The sequence below is a fragment of the Sturnus vulgaris genome, chromosome 11 (genome assembly GCF_052056855.1).
Source record: "Sturnus vulgaris isolate bStuVul1 chromosome 11, bStuVul1.hap1, whole genome shotgun sequence".
NCBI classification, from domain to species: Eukaryota; Metazoa; Chordata; class Aves; order Passeriformes; family Sturnidae; genus Sturnus; species Sturnus vulgaris.
Window position 1 is genome coordinate 15,738,737 of NC_142253.1, and position 20,370 is coordinate 15,759,106.

A 20,370-nucleotide genomic window follows, 5' to 3' on the forward strand; every position below is an offset into this window, starting at 1 on the left:
TTTCCGTCCCTTCCCATCCCAGTCCGCCCCGCCAAAGACACACCGCAGGCCAGACCTCGTCACCAAGATGCCTTTATTGGTGTTTGATGCCCTGCTTCTCCCTAGGGACACTCACTTCTCCGGGGACACTCGCTCCCCCCATATCACCCACCCCCTGGGGTCACCCAATCCCCCAGGTGACACTTGCTCCCCCCAGGACACACGCTCTCTTGGAGACATCCACTCCCCTGGGGACACGCAATCCCCCAGCTGACACACGCTCTCTTGGGGACACCCACTCCCCTGGGGACATCCAATCCCCCCAGGTGACACTTGCTCCCCCCAGGACACACCCTCCCTTGGAGACACCCACTCCCCTGGGGATACGCAATCCCCCAGGTGACACATGCTCTCTTGGGGACACCCAATCCCCCAGGTGACACTTGCTCCCCCCAGCTGACACACGCTCTCTTGGGGACACCCACTCCCCTGGGGACACCCAATCCCCCAGGGTACAGTCGTTTCTCCCAGGACACACGCTCCCTGGGGACACCCACTCCCGGGTGACACTCACTCTCGCTCCCACAGGAACCCTCACTCTCTGGGGCAGCCCCTTAGGGGCTGTGACAGCCCAGTGGGTCCGTGGTGCCCCGTTCCACCCCCCTCCCTGGTGCCCCACCCGCCGGCGGGCGAGGCTCCTGCTGCTCTGGCTGGCCTCGGGTGCAAGCGTCGTGGTCACCCCGGGGTGCGCGTGGCCAGCGCCTCCTGCATCTTCTGGCGGCAGCGCGCGTAGCGGTGCCGCAGCCGCCGCACGTGCTCCTCCTCCTCCCGCTGCAGGATCAGCAGGAAGTTGTGCAGCTCCGGCAGCGTGAAGGCGTCCCACTGCAGGCACAAGGGCTGCCATCGCAAAGGGGACATGCAGTGTGCCCCCGCGGCCACCTCCCCCGGCAATGCGGGTGCCAGCCCCCTCCCTGTCCCTGCACTCACGTTCACCTCTCCGGTCTCGTTCTCCTTCAGGATGAAGCTCAGCACCTTCTCGCTAGGGCCGGCCAACAGCCGCAGCCGCAGGGGCTGCTCGTCATCACCCAGCTTCCGCAAATACACTGCAACGGCGGCCAGGTGTCACCGCGGAGATACTGCCACGGGGACACTGCCACTATGGGGACATTACTGCTGCTACGGGGATGCTGCTACTATGGGGACATCACCAGAGGGACACTACTGCTGCCATAGGGACACAGTCATGATGACAGGGGACACTCACTAAAGGGATGCCGCTACCAAGGGGATGCTGCTACCTAAGGAAAGCTGTCACTATTGGGACACCACTGCCGTGATATTGCCACCATAGGGGACACCGCCACTATGGGGACACCGCTGCCATGTGGATGCTGCCACCACGAGGGACCCTGGGGACATCATCACCGTGGAACTGCCACCACCCAGGGGAAACTAACAATATAGGGACACAGCCACCACTGTGAGGACAGGGTCACTACCTTGTTCATCCTTCTCAGACCTCTCGAAGAGGGCGAACTTGCGGGGGTTATCGATGACGGTGAACTTGCGGAGGAGGGCGTCGATGACCTCGCTGGCACGGGTGTGCGAGAGGATGTGCAGGTGCTTGACGGTCCCCTTGGGCAGGTAGAAGGACGTTCGGCGCTTCACCCCCTGGGGATGTGGCCGCCCCGCTTGGGGGACCCGCTTGGTGGCCGGAACCGAGACAGGACGAACCAGCTTCAGCTGCACCTTGATGAAGCCGGTGTAGGAGCCGTCCTTGTTCTACGAGACATGGGTGACGGGTGAGTGGGGTCAGGGCAGGGCACTGTGACCCCACCCGGCCCTGTGCCGACCCCGTACCAGGCTCATGAAGAGGTTGCTGTTGATCTGACTGTTGTACTCCTTGATCCGCTGCTCCACTTGCGCCTGGTCCAGCTCTGTCTTCTCCCACTCGCTGGGCTCATCCTGCGTGACAGCAGCCGGGCTGAGCGGCACTGAGACCGGGGGGGACCGTCCCGCCTGCCTCGGTGTCCCGCCAGCCCCCAGCCCACCCCGAAGCACCAGCAGATGCGCGGGCGGTTGCACGGGGTTGCATCAGCCCGGCTGGCGCTGAGCTGGGTTGTGCCGGGGACAGCTGAGCTCACTGCTCCAGCCCTGCTCCGGGGACACCGGCACCGGCCGCCCCCCAAGCGCCCATCCCTGGGGCTGCAGGGCTGTGTGAATGCACTGCGAGGACACCCGGAGCCGAGCGTCCCCTCCCGGCGCCCCAGATGAGAGAGGCGTCCCCAAGGCAGAGCGCCAGCAGCCGCCAGCCCGGCACCAGGGCGTCTGGGCTGGCTCTGCGCCCGCGGGGACGCCCTGAGATTTGAGGCAGGACAGCCGAGCTGGGGGTGCAGCCCGCCCTTGCCGCCGGCACGCCACTTCAAAGTGCTGGCCCAACACACGGGGGACCGAGCGTCCTGGCTCGGCGTCCCTGCCACCGGCACCCACTAATGAGTATTTACACGGGCCGCGGAGCTGCCACGCAGCGCTGCACGTGTCCCCACGGCATTGAGGGGTTCCCAGCCCCGACAGCCTCCCCACAGCCTGCAGGCACTGCCGGAACCTGCGGGGGTCCCTGCAGGATGGGGACAGCTGTGAAGCTGCCCGGAGAGCTTGTCCCGCCACCCCAAAAGCTGGGAACAGATCCAAGGCTGAGGGACCTTGGAGTGCCCGTGACAGGCACAGAAACCCCACTCGCCCCACGAATGTGGGCTCACCCCACATTCAACCAGACAGGGCCACCGTGTCCCACGGCACGGCCATGCTTGACCCCACTCTTGCCCCACAGCAGGGCCAGGTCTTTTCTCCAAGAAAAACCACCCACACCTCTAGTTTTCCCCACGCACCAAGCCCACCCTCGCCTGCTCCCCAGCACCCAGTCCGGGGAAAATGTATCCCGATGACGTCACCCGTGAACCCCATGACGTCACGACCCGGGACCGACCTGGCGGCGGCGCGGGCGGCGGCCGAGGGAGGTGCGGGCGGTGTAGAAGAGCTCAGGCTCGGAGTCGGAATCCTCCTGGCTGCAGTATCCGCTGCTGGCCGTGCTGCCCCCCGTGCCCCCCGCGCCACCCCGCCGCAACGCCAGCGCCGCCGCCCCGCAGCCCCCGGCCCCGCCGGCTCCCGCCCCGGCCACGGCCACGGGCACGGCAGCGGTGGCGGAGGGCACGGCCCGGCCCGCCCGCCCTGCAGCCCCGCCAGGCCGGCGGGCACATGGGCACGCCCGGCCCCGCGCCAGCCCGGCCGGCCCCCGGGCCGGGGCCCGGCTCGGTCCGCTCCCGGCTCGGCTCAGCCCGCTACCGGTCCTTGGCCCGGCTCCGCTCAATCCGGCCCTTGGCCCGGCTCGGCTCCGCTCGGTCCTGGTCCCTATCGCGGCTCGGCTCTGCCCGATCCCTCTCTCAGTCCCGACTCGGCTCCGCCCGGTCCTGGTCTCAGTCTCGGCTCAGCTTCTCTCGGTCCCTATCGCCGTTCCGCTCGGCTCAGCCCGGTCCCTATCGCAATCGCGGTCCCGGTCCCGGCTCGGCTCAGCCCAGTCCCTATCGCGCTCCCGTCCCGGCTCAGTTCGGCGCGGCGTCTACCGTGCCCTGCCCCGTTCCCGGCTCAGCGCGGTCCCCGTCCCTGCCCCGCCCCGGCCGTGGGGTGACGCGGGCCGGGGGCGGCGCGGCGGCCCCGCTTCCGGCGGTGACTTCACCCGCGCCCGCCCGGACACGGCTTTGCCCCGGCTGAGCTCGGCTCTGCTCGGTTCGGCTCGGCACGGGCACAACACAGCACAGCTCGCCAGGGCACAGCACAGCCTGGCTTGGCACAGCACATGGCACGACATGGCACGACCTCATTCAGCCCAGCCCAGCCCAGTCCATCAAGGCTTGACACAGCCCATCATGGCATGCCAGTCTGGCATGTCAACTTCACATAGCTCAGCTCAGCTAGGCCCAGCCGAACAAGGCTTGGCACAGCTTGGCATGGCACAGTCTGGCATGCCACGACATGGCCTCACGTGTCACAGCCCAGCATAGCTCCCCCAGCCCAGCATAGCTCCCTCAGCCCAGCATAGCCCCAGGTTTGCCACCCCTGCCCAAGCTCTCTCTTACAGACAGGCCCAGGCCATACCACGTTGGTGTCCTTCTCCAGCACCTGCTCGTTGCCATCGTCCTCATCACCAGCCCCTGGGGGGCCACTGCAGTCCAGCCGCACCAGGGCTCGGCACCGGTAGTGGCAGGTGAAGCTGCAGTCTGGGGACAGAGATAGGAGCAGTGTCACCATTGTGCACAGTGTGCTTGTCAGGGTCAGGGCACTGGTGCGTGGTGGAACAAAGGCTGGCACGTGGTGACCGTGTCGGCTGTCTGCTCTTGCTGTGCCTAGGGGCTCAGGGGTAGCACCAACATGGGACATAGCACTGTGCCACATCCTGGCTGGTGCTACTGTGTCTGTACTCCCTGCTGGGCTGGCAGTACCCACCAGTGTGGGTGTCCAGTACTGGGATGCCCAGTGGCCAGTGCGGGTACCCAGTGCTGGAATACCTGGTACTTGGTGCAGCTACCCAATATGGGATGTGCGGTGAGGGGTGAGGGTATTCTGTATGTGGCTGCCCAGTACCTGATGTAGGTGCCCAATACAGGGGTGTCCGGCGTTTGGAGGCAGTTCCTGGTGCCCAGAGGCCCAGTGCCTGGAGCAGCTGCCCAGAATGGTGATGCCCAACTTAATGGAAGTGCCTGGCACCAGGGCGCCTGGTGGGGGTAATCAGTATTGTGATGCCTGTACCCAGCCCAGTGCTGGGATGTTCGGTGCCTGGTGGAGGTGCCTGGTGCTGGGATGGTGGGACAGCGGGTGCTCAGTGAGGGGGCCCACTACCAGGATGGTCGTGGGCCCGTAGGGGTGCCCGATGGCAGGATGCTTTATACCCACTGGTAGTGGGGGTGCACGGCGGCAGCATGCCTGATGCTGGGAAACCTACGCCCAGCTGTGGGACACCCGATGCTCCGCGGGTTTGCCTACTACCAAGATGCTCGGTGTCCTGTAGGGGTGCCCGGTGGGAATGCCCAGTTGTGAGGGTGCCCGGTGGTGGGGATGCCCGGTGGCGGGATATCCGGTGCTCGCCGGGGGTGCCCAGTGCTGAGGAAGCCGAGTGGCGGGACGCCCGGTGCCTGGAGGGGGTGCTAGGTGCCGGGATGCCCGGCGGCGGGGGTGCGGACGGGGGTGCGGGGGCCCGGGGCGCGGTGGGGTACTCACGGCGGCACTGGAGGCTCTTTCTGCCGCCGCCCCAGACGAAGTCCCCGCAGAGATCGCACCAGGTGTGCAGCCCGCGGCGCCGCGGCTCGAAGCTGTGCCCGGCGCCCGGTGCCGCCGTCAGCCGCGGGTCAGGATGCGCCCCGGGGCCGGGCCGGCGGGCCGGGCTGATGCGCAGCGCGTTGGCTCTTTCCAGGCGGCCCCGGCCCGGCCGCGGCTCCGGCTGCAGCTCCCGCAGCTCGATGAGCTCCATAGCCCGGCGGCCGCGGGCGCTGCTCGGCGGCGGGGCGGGGGCCGGCATCGGGCCGGGGCCGGGGCGGGGACCGGGAGGGGCCGCCCCGATGGGGGACCGCGGGGAAACTGAGGCAGGAGAGGTGGGGGGAACGGAGCAATGCCCCAGGCTCCCGATCGCCAACTCCAGACCGGGCGAGCCCGGCGGGGCGGGCTGGAGGCGGGGATGAGGTTCTCGGAGCCGCGCGGGGGAAGGGGGGGCCCGCTGCAGCCGCCCCTCTCTCTCTGCCTCTTCTTGCAGGAGCAGGACAAACTGCCCTCCCTGCCCTGCCTCACTTCCCCAGTGGCGAAGGGGCTGGAGGCACCCCTGGCAGAGGGTGAAAAGCAGATGGAGAGCTACGGAGAGTGTTTCTGCTCCTGCTGGCTGCAGCCCGGGTTTGGGGAGAGTTTATTGAGCTCCAAGCACGGGCTGCTCAGCCGGAGCTGCAGCTGGACCGAGATGGTTTCCTGCCTGCTGTCGTGGCTCCTGCAGCAGCAGCCCTGGTGCAAAATCTATTTTTATGTGTCAGGGATTCTCTGGCACCCTATCAGAAAGACGACATGGCCAACCTTTCCCAGCTGTGCTCAGACTAAGGCTCCAGCCCTTTGGCAGCAGCTGCTGGCCAGTGAGAGGTGGGGATGCACCCCAAAGCATCCCCACCAGTAAACCCTGTTTACTGGTAATGCTGGTGGGCAGGGGGCCAAGCCCGGGGTGCTAACTTCACATTAAGGGAGAGGAAATGGTGTGAATCGTCCCTGCAAGGTGGGAGATGACAAATACCCAAGAAACTCTTTCTCACAGCAAAATGCTCATGCAAACCACATCCTCCCCTCCCCACGCTGCTCTAACAATGGTACTAGGCAGCACAGAGGCCTTGTCACTCCCTTCCCTCTCCAGCTGCAGTAAGGTAACCACAGCTTTATAGGTTTTTCGGGTTCTCTGGGATTTCTGTTGTTGCAGAGGGGAAAAGAGACACATGCCTCTTACTGTGTGGAAGGGGAAAGGAGGAAGCAGTTTGTTATCTTCAGCTAGGAGAGAAAAAGCAGAAACCAAGCAGCTGTGGGATGTACAAGGAAGTTTATTGGAGAAGGCAGCATGGTGGGATGGTGGGAGTGGAGAGGCTGATCCTGGCTAGTGCTGCCTGGGGAGGGGAGCAGGCAGAAGGGGCGTTTGCCAGCTTCTTTCCAGCTGTGGGCTGCACACTGGGGGAATCTCTGCTTCTCTGAGCTACAGGCCAGAGGCCAGATGCCAGATACCACTTCACTTACAGGTCATCCACACTCCTCGACACCTCGGCCATCAGGTTGCAGGCAGGCTTGTGCTTCTGCCAGTGCTGGACCTGGCATGCCCTGCAGAGGGGGAAGCTGCTGTCAGGGGCAGTGGAGCCACATCTATCCCTAGGGCAACGCAGCAAGAAGGACAAATTCCCCTTGTAGTGCTTGTGGGAGCACCACACTCCTCTGGGATCTGGGAGAGACCTGATACAGCCCAGCATTAGACCAAGAGGGGGTGGATGCAGCCCCAGTCCTGGGGGTTAAGAAGGTTTAACACCAGACCTTGCCAGATGGTTCAGGACCAGAGATTTAATTTACTGCCACCATCCCAGCTGCCACATCCCAGCCCGTCACCTACACCCACAGGGTCACGGGTGCTTTCCTACTCCTGCCCACCAAGGTGGAGAAGAGGGAGACAGTGTCACCACGGAAAACCCAACCCGTCACTGTGGGCAGAGGCAGCTCAGCACCTCGCAGCTGCTACACAGCCCTCACCAGCACCTCCTCCACCAGCAGCCCAGCATGTCAGCCTACCCACAAGAATTGGAGAGGCACATGGCCAGAGCAGTAGTGGGACCCCTGGCTTTCCCTGGCCCTCCCACAGCATTCTCCAGTGAGATCTGTGATGCTCTGGGGAGCACTGAGGGGCTGCAGGGGCCCCAGGGGGGTGGCAGGGCTCCCTTACCGTGTGCAGTACCATTCGTTCCGGCAGCGAGAGCAGCGCTTGGCTGCTTCTACACCACACACCCTGCAGCGGGGCTTGTCAGGGGCCAGAGCCTCCATCATGTCCAGGCTGTAGGTCTGTGCCCACCTGTGCAGGCAGAGAGGGGTGAGGCTGCTTACAGGGAACTGCTGACTGGCAGTGAGATGTCCCTTTTGCACCCTGCCACTGAAGGGACATCTCCAGCCAGTGCCACAGACCCCTCTGTCCTCCCAGTGTGGAGCTCCAGCCCTGCCAGTGAGGATGCTGGCCCCACTGGGCACTCTACATACCCGTACTAGGGCCTCACCTACGTGCCTGGAGCTTCAGCTCCTCCTCAGTGAGGCTGAAGGCATGCTTCACCTGGTGCTTGGCAATGGCCTCCCACTTCCCTGAGTTTTTCTTGAGGATATGGTCCCGGATGACAGGAACCTGGTGGGAGGAAGAGGAAGGAGGAAGAGTGCTAACAGCCTAAAAATGTACTGTGGTCTGGGAAGAAGACAGCCAGCCCTGGGCACAAGAAGCATGGCCCTCCTGGAGGGCAAGCAGAGGCAGAGGCGCAGAGGGTGTCAGGGTGTGCTTTTGGGTACATGGAGGGGAAGGATCCACTCCCCGGTGGAAACAAGGCAAAACCTTTGGGATCCAGTTGGGAATGAGTGTTCAGCCTTGAGGCCTGGGCTGCTGGGCTGCTGAAAAGAAAGCTCTGGGACCTCAGCACCCGGCGTGTGGCAGCGGGTGAACCCCGTGCTCCAGAGCCGTTTGTCTGAGCAGATTTTTCCGCTCGTCACTTCCCTGAAGATGAACACCCGGGGAAGGGCTGGCCAGCGCAAAAGGAACCATCCCAGCCAAGAGCAGTGCACTGAGTTCAGGCTCTGGAGTGGATGATGCTGCTTCAAACAGCACTGCCTTCTCCAGCAGAGTAAAAATAGCCAAGGAAGGGGAGGAGGTTGCTCGGGGAGCAGCCAAATGGAAAACGGCCTTTCCTTAGCTTGGCTCAGCAACAAGGAATGAGTTCACTACTCTCTGGGCAGAGCAGGGAGCCCATGTCTGTGCTTCCTGCTGGCTCCCCATGCCTGCCCCTGGGCTCAGCCCTAGCCCTTGGCAGGGGCAGGAGCAGCACCAGCACAAAAGCAGAGCTATGGAGATGGGCAGCAATTTGGGTGAGGGCTGGAGGAGGTCCCCAGCGTGGCAGCTGCTTGTCACTGTGCCACCAACACACTGGCAGCCAAGGCACGTGGTGTGAATCCATGTCCACCTCTGCCCTGCTGCCATCCCCAGCCCTAACAGCTCAGCTTGCCACTCTGCAGCTTCCTCAGCTCCAGCTCCCAGCCTGAGCCATGCTTCCAGCTCAGTCACCGCCACCTCTGACAGGGCACATCATCCTCTTCCCAGGCCATAGAGCCAGCTGCGATGGGGACAGCATGCTCCTACTGGGGACAGCCCAGATGGCCACTGCTAAACATACCTATCTCCTCCAGGAAGCGGTGTGGGAGACTCTGGCAGCAGGGAAGAGGCTCTGTGCTCCCAGTTCTTTTCAGCAGCCTCTTTGCAGATTTGCCCCCATATTCAGTTTCTCCTCTCAGCTCACAAGAAGGCAGTAGAAACACACAAAACCACTTTTCTCCAGAGATTACCACTGCATGTATTAAAACCCCCAGGAACCTCTTGGCTGTTTAAAAACTTTCATGGCCTAACTCCCAAAGGCCCAGACACCAGCTGAGACCAGTTTAACTCCACACTCTCACCAGATCATGATGTCCCTCTGTACACAGTGTGCCAAGCAGCCTCAGACCAGGGCTGTAAAAGGGGACTTCCCTGGAGAGTCCAGAATTCAACAGGAAAACACTGATGTGTCAAATGAAGAGTTAATTGTCAAAACAAGCCAGTGTCTGTATCTTCCCCATCCAGCTGCCATCCCAGGGGCTCAGTGTGACCTGGAGAGCTGTTTATAACCCAGCATTTATGCCTTTAGATGTGATTGCTTGGCCATTACATGGCAGGACAAGGCTCTCACGTCAGCCACAGGCAGCTTTGCTGGCAATAAGGGTGTAACTGAAATGGGTTCTTGGCTGCTCTTCCAGGGCATCATCACTCCAGAGCTAAGCTTGGTGGAAGAAAAAAGGGATAGAGAGCTATCAGGCTTAAACCAGAGTGGCTGTAGAGGTGAAGGAAAAGCCACAGGATACCTGCTCCAGGATGAGATCCTTTTTGGGGGGAGCAGGCTCTGTCACTGCAAGGTAACTCAGAAATCTCTGCATCTCCACCAGGTTGGGCAGCTGGTCAATGAGGACATCTGTCAGGAACGCACGGAGCTGTGGCCATGGAGGGGAGAGAAGAGTGAATGGACAGAGGTCACGACAAAGGAGTCAGAGCTGGGGATGCAGCAGGGCAAGAGCAGGGATTTGAGGGGCAGTGGCAGGGAGACCAAGGAGGGTCTCACGAGGTGCACTCACAAATAAGCTTTGCTGCTGCTGCTTCAGTGACAGACTTGCTGTTCTCCCACCTCTGGCTCCTGGGAGCCCATAGTGAGGATGGGGACAGACATCTGGAGGTGCCCAGTGCTGGCAAGGGCCCAGGGCCCTTGTGCTGCAGGGTCCTACCTTGAGGAGCTGGCTCTTGTTGAAGCCATCGAAGCGGTATTTGTGCTGGCACTCGGGACTGAGCAGGAGGTTGAGGAGGGCAAGCCACACCTGCCCGTCCAGTTTGGTCATCTTCACCTGGTCCTCAGGGGGCACCACGTGCCATGTGCCATTCTCAAACTTCTTGAGTTTGCCTGAGGGACAGAAGAACCAGGGAGACACAATGCTGCCTGGGGGAAGACATCTCAGAGCGGGGATGCTGGCCTATGCTCACTGCCTCACTTCACCCTCTGCTTCTGCCTGCTTGTTTCCCCATCTCTTGCTCCACATAGCAGCCTACTTGGTACTGAGGCAAAATATTATACAGCATGAAAAGCAGAAAGGACATGTATTAAACCAATAGTGCTGTGGTAGGAACAGAAAGATCCCTGAGACATCTCCCTCTGTACTTGGCCAGGAGTGTAGAGCATCAGTGGGCAGCCCATGCTGCAACAACAGAGTGGCTGGAGAGACCCATTTTGGGGTATCAGCATGGCCACTCTTCTCAAGTTTCCTCTGCCAGTCAAAGCCAGAAGCAGCATAAATATAACAGATATGACAAAACAAGCTCCAACAGCTACTGTGTGGCTCTAGGGGATGGAGCAGGATGTGACCCTGCATCTGCACAGCCTGGAAATGCCTTTGTGCTTGTCTCTTTCCAGTCCCTCCTTCAGAGCCCTGGATCAAAGCTCCTTCTCACACTCTGAATACACAGGCAGGGATAAGGGATGTGTTTCGTGGCTGCAGGAAGGAGGAAAGCTCCCGCAGGCAGCGGGCTGCTCTCGGCAGGCACAGCCACGTGCTTCCCAGAGCTCTTCCTGCCCTGCCCTGCCCCCGCTGCGAGCGCCGTGCAGGGCCGGGGCAGCGCGGGTTCCCACGGCCCAGGCTGTGCCCCACCGCAGGGCAGGCAGCGGGAGGCTGTGGGAGCCCTGCCTACCTGCAGAGGTGGGGTATGATGGCCAATAGCCACAGCCTAACCAGGGGCCTTTGGCAAGAGTGAAGATGAGGGACCAGCAGCAGAATCAGGGCAATGTTTGCTGCCTGGGAGAGAACACGCCTGGCTCTAGTGACAGCTGTCCCAAAAGGTGCAGAGAAACTGGGACGGGCACTCTGGTTTTTCTGTGTCCAGAAGACTCCTCAGAGGAGCACGTGGGGCTGGCAGAGGTGCTACACTCCAGTGCTGGCTGTGATCACTCAGAAGAGGCCCAGCCCTGTGTGAAGATCAGCTTTTGGGAGCATTGCTGGGTCCCCAGCCCAGCTGTGCTGCAGCTGGTCTCGAGCTGAATAGCTTCAGGCAGGGAGCACTGAGGAGCTGGAGGGGAGGGTAGGGGGGAACAGCTCTGCAAGGGCTCCTACAGCAGATCCCTCAGTGGATGCACATCCCAGAACAGCACCACAGTGCCCCAGAGACCATGGGGCATGATCTATACCTGCTTCCCAACAGCTCCAGGGACAATGCTCCACTAGCTCGACAAGGAGGCAGGGCAGGTTGTGGGTGTTCAGCATCCGTGTCAGTGCACTCAGGGGCAGACTGGAGATATGACAGAAAGGGAGAAAAGGCACTCACAGATTGATGCCAGAATTTGTATCTACAAATGCTCCCTGAGGCAACTGGGAGAGGCAGGAAAGAAACAATGATCGGAGTTCCCAGGGGTACCATGGAGCAGGGTGGAGTGCTGCTGTGTTTGCCTCCCAGGGCACAGTGCCACTGCCACTGTAGACACAGCCAGCTGCTGAAAGGGGTCTAGGCACCCACTGTGACCCCAGAGGAATCCCATCCAGAGAGCTGGCCATGTCCTCTGCTGCTTCTGGGCACCTACCTGTCCACCTGGTCAGTGATGAACCGCAGCACGGACAGGGCCTTCAGGGAGATCTCAAACTCCATCATCTCTGCCTGCTTCTGCAGCTCCTGTGGAGGGACAGGATCAGCCTTGGGATTTCAGGCCCCATTTTCCAGGAGCTACAGGGAGGCAGGTTGTTGACTGCATTGGTAACCACAGTCTGGATAGGAAAACAGAGCCCTGAAAAACAGTGCCTTGTCTCAACTGTGCCAGCACTGCCTGTTTGCCAGCACAGTCACAGAAGTGCTTGCAGCCCACAGCTGCTCCTCCCTCGTGTCCCTGTCCCTAACAGATCGTGGGTGGCTACTAGCTGCAGTGGTCCTGCACAAGAACACCCCCTGAAAGAGGCTGGTCCCAAATTTTGCTTCTCGTTCTTTCTGGGACCATTTTGTGGCCCATGGCCCTGTGAAGTCCTGTGAGGGTTGAAGGAAGGGGGAGCTGCATGATCAGCAGAGGAAGCAGAGGAGGAGGAAGGAGAAACTTGGCCCTGGTGCAGCTGCAGTCCTGTGTCCACCCCTCCTAGATTTGTCTCTTCCCTCCAGATTAGGAACAGCCAACTAGGATATCTGCCTGTGGTTATCCCAGCCCACAGCTGTGCCAGGCTGTCCAGCCACCCAGCCTCCTTCCCTTCACAGACAGCACGGACATCTCACTCATCCCCCATGACAGCCTGACCACCCTCTGGCTCAGGCAGAGCTTCTCTCCAGTCCCAGATGCAGCTCACACTTGGTGTGCAGAGCACTGACCTCAGCCTGTTATATTTCTCCAAAGAGCCACTGCCAACAGTTGCCTTCCAGATTTCTGTGGTAAGCAGTTCTGTGCTCCCTGTGCTGGTGCCCCACAAGTTACTAAGAGAGTCTTGTAGGCTCTTCCCCGCCTCCTTCCTCTCCAAACTGCCCTAGTGAGGTATCCAGACCTCATCTCTGCTGCCTTGAGACAGGGACTATCTTTTGCCTGTGCTTCGAGGGGACAACAGAACAGGGGTTACCACCATACACAGTCCCAAAGGACAACGAACAACACAGGCTCCACAACACAGGAGATGGCAGGAACAGCTTTTTCACAGGGGTTATTGTACACAGAGTCAAGAGAGGCTGGAATGAATCAGAGGAAACCAGGCTCCCTGGGAGATGAGTGCTTTTGAGAATCTATTGGCTAGAAAAGGTCTGGGTTTTTAAGTTCGTGTCAAAGCAGTAACAGAGACAGCCCCTTCCCCTCCCCAGCTGGGAAAACATTTCCTGGAAAACATCCCTATTGTGCTCCAGATCCCTCCACTTCCTTCCCTTTTCTGAAAGAGAAGTATGTGCTTGGGCGACAAGCCAAAGGATGATGGCAAGGGAGGTTCAGGCTTTCCCTTTAACCCTGCTCTTCCAGATACACCTCCTGATGTGCAGTTCCAGGTGCTGAGAAGGACCAGAGGCAAAGACAGCTCCTGCTCTGGGAAGGTGTGTGTGTGGCAGTCTGGGAACACCTGACTGGGAAAGTTCTGGGATCACTGCTGGCCTGGAGCAGCTCAGAGAAGGTATTTCTCAGAGAATAAAGGAAGATGGGGGAAACACATGAGGACAATTCCTTATTGTTAGGAGAACTCTCTCATGGTTAACTCTGGCTGGCTATAATGGCAGCCTGACCCAGGGTGGTTTCCCAAATTTCAGGGAGAGATATCCACACAGCTTCCAAGAGCAACAGCAAATGGCCAAACCCCTCTACTGAATATTTCACCCATCAACTCTCCACCATGTCCCACCCTAGAGCTCTGAGCATGTCCTGCAGGAAGCCTCAGGCTGGCACTGGCACTGGACAGAGCAGAGGCCAGACTGCAGAGTGGAGTGGGGTGGATGCAGCCACAGGCATAGAGAAGCACCAGACACCCTCTGAGGTGGGCAGGAGGTGCCAGGGTTGCAACCTACAAAAAGGCCTCCCTGTGCCTCTACAGGCTGCCCACATTCTTCACCACACATGTCCCCAGGGAACTACAGGACTTTCTCCTCACCTGCATGGATGAGGGGCTGGCCAGATGCTCAGCACGAAGCTCTGCTGAGGTCACTGCTTGTGCCTTGGTGCTCCGAGCTGCCAGCAGGGTCAGCTTGCGATGGCAATAATCAATCAAATCCAGAATGCTGTCCTCTGCTGACTCGCAGATCTCCTTCACAACGACCAGGGTTTCACACAGGGTCAGTCCCCACAGTCTTCCACCCCCAGGGCCTTTCCACTTGAGGAAAGCTGAACTGATCTCTCACCTTGTAAAAGAACACTGTTTCCAGGAGGTTGATGATGGAGGCTTCATGGTGCAGCTGTGGGAGGAGAATGGCAAGAGTGAGGTAACAGTGGAGCAGCACCAGGGATATGGCCACTGGGACAGGGAAAAGGGCTCTTCTGAGAAGCTGCTTATGCAGTTGTGGCCAAAAACCAGTCCAAGAGAAGAATACAAGTGATGCAACCTTCAAAACAACTCTAGTTCATATTAATATTTATGCTGACATGCCTGTGACACTCCAACATGCCAATGGAGAGCCACACTTCCCAGCAGGCAAGGCTCTTCAGGGCTCTGCCTGTGCTGCAGGGGCAGGACAACCACTGCTCTTGGGCAAGCTGCAGGCTCTGGCACCAGCACAGAGGCAGTGCCTGAACTGGGACAGTGCTCTGCATGGCTGTGCTTCTCCCAGGCCCTGGGACTGGGGCAGACAGTCTTGCCCGAGACTGGGAACTATGGGACACCTGCCCTGAGGCAATTGGCTGCTCAAGGAAGACACCACCTTACAAGGTGTTACCCTGGACTGAAAAAGGGTTAAAACTTCCAAGCCTCAGGCAGATTTTCCTTAGGTCAAGGGCTGCATCCCTCTGCAAGGAAGCCCACATCTGGAGATCATTCCTTTGCCAAGAATGGCCCAAGGGACCATTGGTCCCAGGAGCTCAGTAAAAAAAAAGCTACATTTTTGTTAGCCCATAGGCACGTAACCCTAGAGTCTCTGGCTGGAGAAAAACAGTGCTCAGAGCAGGGAAAATACCACAAGGGTATCAGTGCCTGGGAGCAGGGGCAGTGCTGGGAGCCATAAGCCAGGAGCACAGCTGTCTCCAGGAATGCTTTTGTTCTACCCAGCAGCTCCCTGTGTGGAATTAGAGAGGGGACAGCTCTCCACAAAGCCAAGCCTCCCTGGGAGTGAGTCCCTGTCCCTCCTAGAGGCAAAGGCACGGGCTTGCACAGGCTTTGGGAAACCAGGCACTTCCCACTGTGTCCGACTGCCCACCTCAGCCTGGTGAGATGCAAAACCTCAGCTCTGAGACTTTCAGAAGGACATTTATTTTCAAGCACAGCTGTGCCTGACCCCTTTGCAGGCTCATTGCCACCACCCCCTCTACTCACCACCACATAGATGGGGAAGGTGCTCCTCGGCTTGAAGTCCTGCAGCCGGCACAGCACGGGAAAGATCTTGTGCTTCCAGATCTCCACAGAGATCAGCTCCCCAATGAGAACAGGAATCTAGACAGGGAAGGGATGGGGAAGTGAAGCCTTTCAGATCACTGGTGCAGAGGGAACCAGTTTGTTGCTAATGGTCAGCCACTGGAGTTGCCCAGGGAGGAGGATGGCCTTGGGGCACACTCTTTATTCTTCCAGCTCAGAAATGAGCAGCTTCTCACAACAGGACAGAGCTCCTGGGGCTGCAGAGTGGGAAGGTGACCCCAAGGAGCTGGCAGGTCCAGGCAATCTCACACTCTGGGGACACCTCAGGCATAGAGCAGAGATCTGCAGCCAGAGGGGCTGGTGCATGAAGCAGAACAAAACAACTTCCAAGACAGAAACCAGACGCCAGCAAGTAGAAATACCATAGCTTGACCTTTAATTTTTTAAAAAACAAAACTGGCACACCACCAGTCAAACGTCTTTTCCAGAGACACGACATATTCTTCAGCATTTTATTCCCGAATTGCACACTGTCCACAGGACAGGCCCAGCTGGAGGCTGAAGGCCCAGCGTGGGGATCACTCCTGCACACAGGGAGGCTCACCTTGGCATGGGTGACCAGCAGCTCGGTAAGGAGCTGCTCCTGGCCCGCTGAGGCGCTCAGGATGCCGTGCATGTTGAGCTTCTCCACGTACTCGTGCTGCCGAAGCCATCTGTGGGGCAGCCAGCGAGGACATCAGTGCCACAGACCCCTGGTCACTGGGTCGGTGAGGGTTCCTTGTGCAGGGAAACCTGCTCCTGTAACCCCCGACGCCGCTGTGCTCTGAGCCTGGGGCTGCAGCTCCACTGGGACAGCCCTGCCTGCAACGCCCTCACTGGGGACACCACAGAACCAGGGAGCGCCTCTCCATCACCCCCACCTACACAGACCCTTAGATCTGGGAGCCTTTCCCACCCCCTTCACCCCGGGCCCTCCAATCTCTCCAGTCCTTCCAGGAATGCTCCAGAATTGCAGCCCTTTCTCTCACCCCACCCCACCCTGACCCTCTTGGGTCACCTCAAAACCAAGACTCCTCTCTACCCAAAACCTCCTCGGAACCCCTCCTTACCCCCACTGTGATCCCTGGGAAGGCCCCAGAATTGGGATCCCTCCTGTCCTCCCACAGCCCCAAAGAAGACCCCTCAAATTTTAAGTCCCTCTTTCATGTTCTCCCCCCACAGACACCCCATCACCGTGTCCCCGCACCCCTGACCGCCGATGTCCCGCAGCTCGGAGCCCTGCAGGGCCCGCACCAGCGCCTCAGCCTCGGCGGGCGGCAGCGGCCCGGGCACGGCGGCCATGGCGTCCACGTCGCTGTGGCAACGGCGTCGCCACTGCCGCCCCCTGGCGGCGCGGAGGACTCGCTGCGGGCCGGCTGCAGCAGCGGCGAGGGGCGGCCTGTGGTGCCCCCTGGCGGCGCGGAGGAGTGGCCGCAGCCAGCGGGGCGCTCCGAGGACACGTGGAAGGGACAACGGGGATACAGGGGACGCGTGGGGAGACACAGCTCTAGAAAGGGCTATCACTGGGTCACTTCCAGCACACGATGATGTTGGGGTCATTCTCCAGGCGCTCATCCAGCTCCTTGTAACTCATGCCTGGGGAGTAAGACAGTGCGGTGTTACTAGGGTGTCAGTGTGGTGCCTGGCAGCAGTGTCCAAGGGCTGGGTGTGGTCCTCGAGCCCCGGCCCCGGCAGCATGGGCTTGGCAGCCTCGATTGGAGAAGAGCCTGGCCCGCAGTCTTGGATCCCAAAGGGGCAAGAACCCAGGAGCAGTGCCCAGCTGTAGGCAGGCAGACATTCCCGTGTCTCCCACCAGCCCTGGGGCCCACACGGAGCAGGGGGTCCTAGATCCATACCAGTCTTGCAGCAGATCTCGTCGTAGCTGTGGCAGCCCGTGTACAGCCGGGCTGGGTGGCTCCGCTCATCCCGGGCCACCTTGACCGGGTATTTCTGCAGCCGCCGGATAAGGCCCTTCATCAAACCAAACTGGATAAGCCTCCTGGGGATGAGGAAGGAAGAGACTGGGAACACAGTGCTGAGGTGCCAAATGCCCTAGCTCCCCCTATTCCCTTCTGTTCCACATGTCCCACCACTGCCTCATGTTTCCTACCCTACAGACACAGGGGTTGAGTACTTCCTGCTCACTCTCTCTGCCATCCCAAGTGTCACCACTACCCTCGGGGACCAATCAGGAGGGCTCTGACCTCTCATCCACCCTCTGGAGCTGCAAGGTGTAGCGGCAGATGAGGTCTCGCACGGTGGTGCCAGGGCTCAGCCCGCAGTACAGCTGGAAGACATCCCTGAGGCTGGCTCGCTTGTGACCTGCAAGGACAAGTCACCATTCAGATGCCCTGTCCCCTGCCTGGGCCAGCATACCCAGGCAGGGTCACTGTACCTTGTTTGGTGATGTAGGACAGACACTCTTCCTGGAGACACTTGTCATCCACCAGGTCCTGGACCTTCGGTGTGGTACAGTAGACATTGGAGTACTGGAGGGTGAGAGAAAACCAACTCTCTCAGCTGTGCTCTGAGAGACGCCCAGCCACTCCCACCCTGCCCAAATCCCACTCACAGCCCCACGCTCCTTGGCCTGACCTACCTGAAGTATGGAGACAAGTGTGACAACCCCGTAGTACCTGCAAATGGACAGAAAAAGGTGAGAGGCACTCTCTGGCAGCACCCACCCCCCTCCTCGGGCTGTGCAGCCCCCCCAGGCACTCACAGCAGGTTCTGCACAGCAATGCGCACCAAGTTCAGCTCCACATCGGCTTCTGCTGAAATCTTCTGGACGTGTCGAAATCCATCAATGTAGGGCAGGATCTGGGAGGGGAGGAGGCAAGAGTTAAAAGGGCAGAGAGCAGTGAGGCAACACTCTGAAGCCCAAGCAGCTCCCCTGGATCTGGGAACACTTAGGATAGGCAGGCTCCATCTCCAGGTGCACTTTAACCTTGTGCTAGTGAATTATTTGCTCAAAGGCCCAAGCATAAAGACAAGAGCAGCACCAAACCATGCTCGTTAATGTGGTGATCTCCAGGACAGCCCAACTCCCCCAGTGCTGTGGAAGCAGATCCCCTTCAGTGTCAAGCACACAGACCTGCTGCGTGGTGAGATCCCACTGGGAGTTGAAGAAGTCATCTTTGTCCTGGGTGAAGACAGGGACATCGTACTCTTGCACAATGGGGGGGTCTGGGCGCTGCTCAATCACCTTAAGGTGGATGGTGTTTGACTCATCTGCCCGGGAAAAGGGGAAGGCTCAATTTCCATGGAAGCCAGTGCTTCTTCAGGAGCAGCCATCAATCCCGGGACACCACAATGTTGCACAGAACAAGTGCTTGCAGCCCATAACACTATCCCACCCATCTCTTGGAGCCAGGTAGGGCTCCAGACTGGGTCAGACACCCCCAGCTCCAAGCACAGGCAGGCAGGGAGCTGCTAGGAGCAGCACAAGCAGAGCCAGCCTGGGCAGGGAATGGCCCAGGTGTCTCCCAGCACTGCCCTGTCCTTGCCATACCTATGGGCAGGGTGCACTTCCCTTTGGCATTCAGCTCCTCCAGCAGGATGGTCATGATGGGAACCAGCTTCTGTTTACTCTCTTCGTTGGAGATGAATCCACTTTCCAGCTGAAGTGAGAAAAAAGTCAAGTCAGCTCCTCCCCACATGATTACTGGCTACAGGAGCCCAGATCCTGTTCTCCTATAAAAATGAAGTGATCTGTAGGAAACCAGCCCAATCCCCTCATCACTGTAAAACCAGCAACACCCAGTGGCCCCCATCCTCCAGGATGCTACTGAGGTGGCCAGGCTCTGTGGGGTGGATCAGGAGGCAGCCTGGCCATGCCCAGGCCTCACCTCGAGGGTGGTGAGGTAACCAGCCAGCTTCTTCACGATGGGCTCCAGCGCACAGGCCTTGGCTCTGGCATCGCACACAAAGCCCAGGTTGAAGAGCAGAGCATTCCGGCTGTACTTCTTGTGCTCGATGCACACGGGGCAGCCAATCAGCTTCTTCTCCATGGCTGTCCTGTGGGGAGACACCTGTGACCTGCACCTGCGCCCTCAGGGAGGCTCGATCCCACAAGGATCGTTCCCAACCGGCTCTGGAGGTAGGGGCTTCTTTACATTGCAGGAAAAATGACGCCTAAGCCCTACGTGCTTAGAGTGCAAATCACAGTCTGAAGAAGGGGGAGGAGAGTGAGCCCTCAGAAAAGAAAATGGTCTCTTTTTGAAACCAGCACAGCTCTCTTGACTGGTCTGACTTTCATGGATTTAAGGCTGGCGGAACAGCAGGTGCAACACCAGCCATCCCCAAAATGTGACCACCCACCCTCTGCACGGGTACCTGGGGGCTACCGCAGTGACCCTGCCAGCCACGGGCCAAGAGCCCAGCGCGCTGGCACTGTCACAGCACCGAGCTGTGCTCCGAGCCCAGCGGGTCCCCGTGGCAGGGACAGGGCCCTGCCAGCACTCACACGGTGATCAGCTTGTTCTGCAGCTCGGGCTTCGTGATGACGTAAACCTGGATAGTGTCAAACAGCTCCCGGGAGATGAAGTCCTCGGGGACCTGCGGCGGCACAGGAGGCTCCGTTCCAGCCGAGCCCCGTCCCTCTCCGGTGAGCACCACACCCGTCCCTGCGCCCCCTTCCCTTCCATGGGTGCTGCCACGGCCCAGTCCCAGCCCCCCCGCCTCGGCCAGGAGCTGCGGGCCCCGGGCCGCTCGCCCCGCACCTGGTAGGTGATTTTGGGCCCCAGCGTGGGGTGGAACTCGCTGAAGAACACGCACTCGATGCGGCCTCCCATGGCAGGACGCGGAGCGGCCCAAGCACGGGCTCCAGCCGTGGCCACAGCCCCGCCGGCCACCGTAGCGCCGCTCCCGCGGAACAACACGGCCGCGCGCGGGGGCGGGCGCTCACATTGAACGACAGCACATCTCGCCACTCAGGGGCGGCGCGCCGCGGTGGGGGCGGGCCTTAGTGCTGATGGA

General features: G+C 60.1%; 3 protein-coding genes across 3 annotated transcripts; all 3 read right to left on the reverse strand.

Annotated features, from left to right (window-relative positions):
- Positions 1 to 56: 56 nt before the first annotated feature.
- Positions 57 to 5,515, reverse strand: RASSF1 (Ras association domain family member 1). Its single transcript, XM_088171601.1, has 6 exons — positions 5,251 to 5,515; positions 4,132 to 4,253; positions 1,840 to 1,944; positions 1,479 to 1,761; positions 967 to 1,082; positions 57 to 861 (listed from the first exon to the last, which is right to left on the reverse strand). The coding sequence occupies exons 1-6, from the start codon at positions 5,498 to 5,500 to the stop codon at positions 715 to 717; spliced, it is 1,023 nt and encodes a 340-aa protein (XP_088027727.1). The 5' UTR covers positions 5,501 to 5,515; the 3' UTR covers positions 57 to 714.
- Positions 5,516 to 6,576: 1,061 nt separating this feature from the next.
- ZMYND10 (zinc finger MYND-type containing 10) lies at positions 6,577 to 16,953 on the reverse strand. The gene is made up of 12 exons (XM_014869684.2): positions 16,601 to 16,953; positions 15,959 to 16,067; positions 15,316 to 15,432; positions 14,192 to 14,245; positions 13,945 to 14,097; positions 11,931 to 12,019; positions 11,541 to 11,641; positions 10,093 to 10,265; positions 9,679 to 9,804; positions 7,803 to 7,924; positions 7,478 to 7,603; positions 6,577 to 6,867 (listed from the first exon to the last, which is right to left on the reverse strand). Exons 1-12 carry the CDS (start codon positions 16,951 to 16,953, stop codon positions 6,783 to 6,785), a joined length of 1,608 nt encoding a protein of 535 aa, XP_014725170.2. The 3' UTR covers positions 6,577 to 6,782.
- Positions 16,850 to 20,271, reverse strand: NPRL2 (NPR2 like, GATOR1 complex subunit). Its single transcript, XM_014869685.2, has 11 exons — positions 20,115 to 20,271; positions 19,859 to 19,950; positions 19,242 to 19,410; positions 18,905 to 19,013; positions 18,488 to 18,624; positions 18,116 to 18,213; positions 17,993 to 18,029; positions 17,789 to 17,882; positions 17,598 to 17,715; positions 17,250 to 17,392; positions 16,850 to 16,989 (listed from the first exon to the last, which is right to left on the reverse strand). Exons 1-11 carry the CDS (start codon positions 20,184 to 20,186, stop codon positions 16,922 to 16,924), a joined length of 1,137 nt encoding a protein of 378 aa, XP_014725171.1. The 5' UTR covers positions 20,187 to 20,271; the 3' UTR covers positions 16,850 to 16,921.
- Between the last annotated feature and the right edge of the window lie 99 nt (positions 20,272 to 20,370).

What these genes read in the sequence shown, in the direction of transcription:
- NPRL2 (XM_014869685.2), bottom strand. Translation starts at nt 20,186, where the DNA reads ATGGGAGGCCGCATCGAGTGCGTGTTCTTCAGCGAGTTCCACCCCACG. An exon ending in GTCCTACATCACCAAACAAG is followed by an intron (nt 17,716 to 17,788) that starts GTACAGTGACCC and finishes TTGTCCTTGCAG; the next exon opens with GTCACAAGCGAGCCAGCCTC. An exon ending in CTCCAGAGGGTGGATGAGAG is followed by an intron (nt 17,393 to 17,597) that starts GTCAGAGCCCTC and finishes CCTCATCCCCAG; the next exon opens with GAGGCTTATCCAGTTTGGTT.
- ZMYND10 (XM_014869684.2), bottom strand. Translation starts at nt 16,953, where the DNA reads ATGACCCCAACATCATCGTGTGCTGGAAGTGACCCAGTGATAGCCCTT. An exon ending in CTGGAGCTGTTGGGAAGCAG is followed by an intron (nt 10,266 to 11,540) that starts GTATAGATCATG and finishes TCTGTCCCTCAG; the next exon opens with GCAAACTCAAGAAGTTTGAG. An exon ending in ACAAGAGCCAGCTCCTCAAG is followed by an intron (nt 9,805 to 10,092) that starts GTAGGACCCTGC and finishes CCATGGCCACAG; the next exon opens with CTCCGTGCGTTCCTGACAGA.
- RASSF1 (XM_088171601.1), bottom strand. Translation starts at nt 5,500, where the DNA reads ATGGAGCTCATCGAGCTGCGGGAGCTGCAGCCGGAGCCGCGGCCGGGC. An exon ending in GCAACCTCTTCATGAGCCTG is followed by an intron (nt 1,762 to 1,839) that starts GTACGGGGTCGG and finishes CATGTCTCGTAG; the next exon opens with AACAAGGACGGCTCCTACAC. An exon ending in GTCTGAGAAGGATGAACAAG is followed by an intron (nt 1,083 to 1,478) that starts GTAGTGACCCTG and finishes CCGCCGTTGCAG; the next exon opens with TGTATTTGCGGAAGCTGGGT.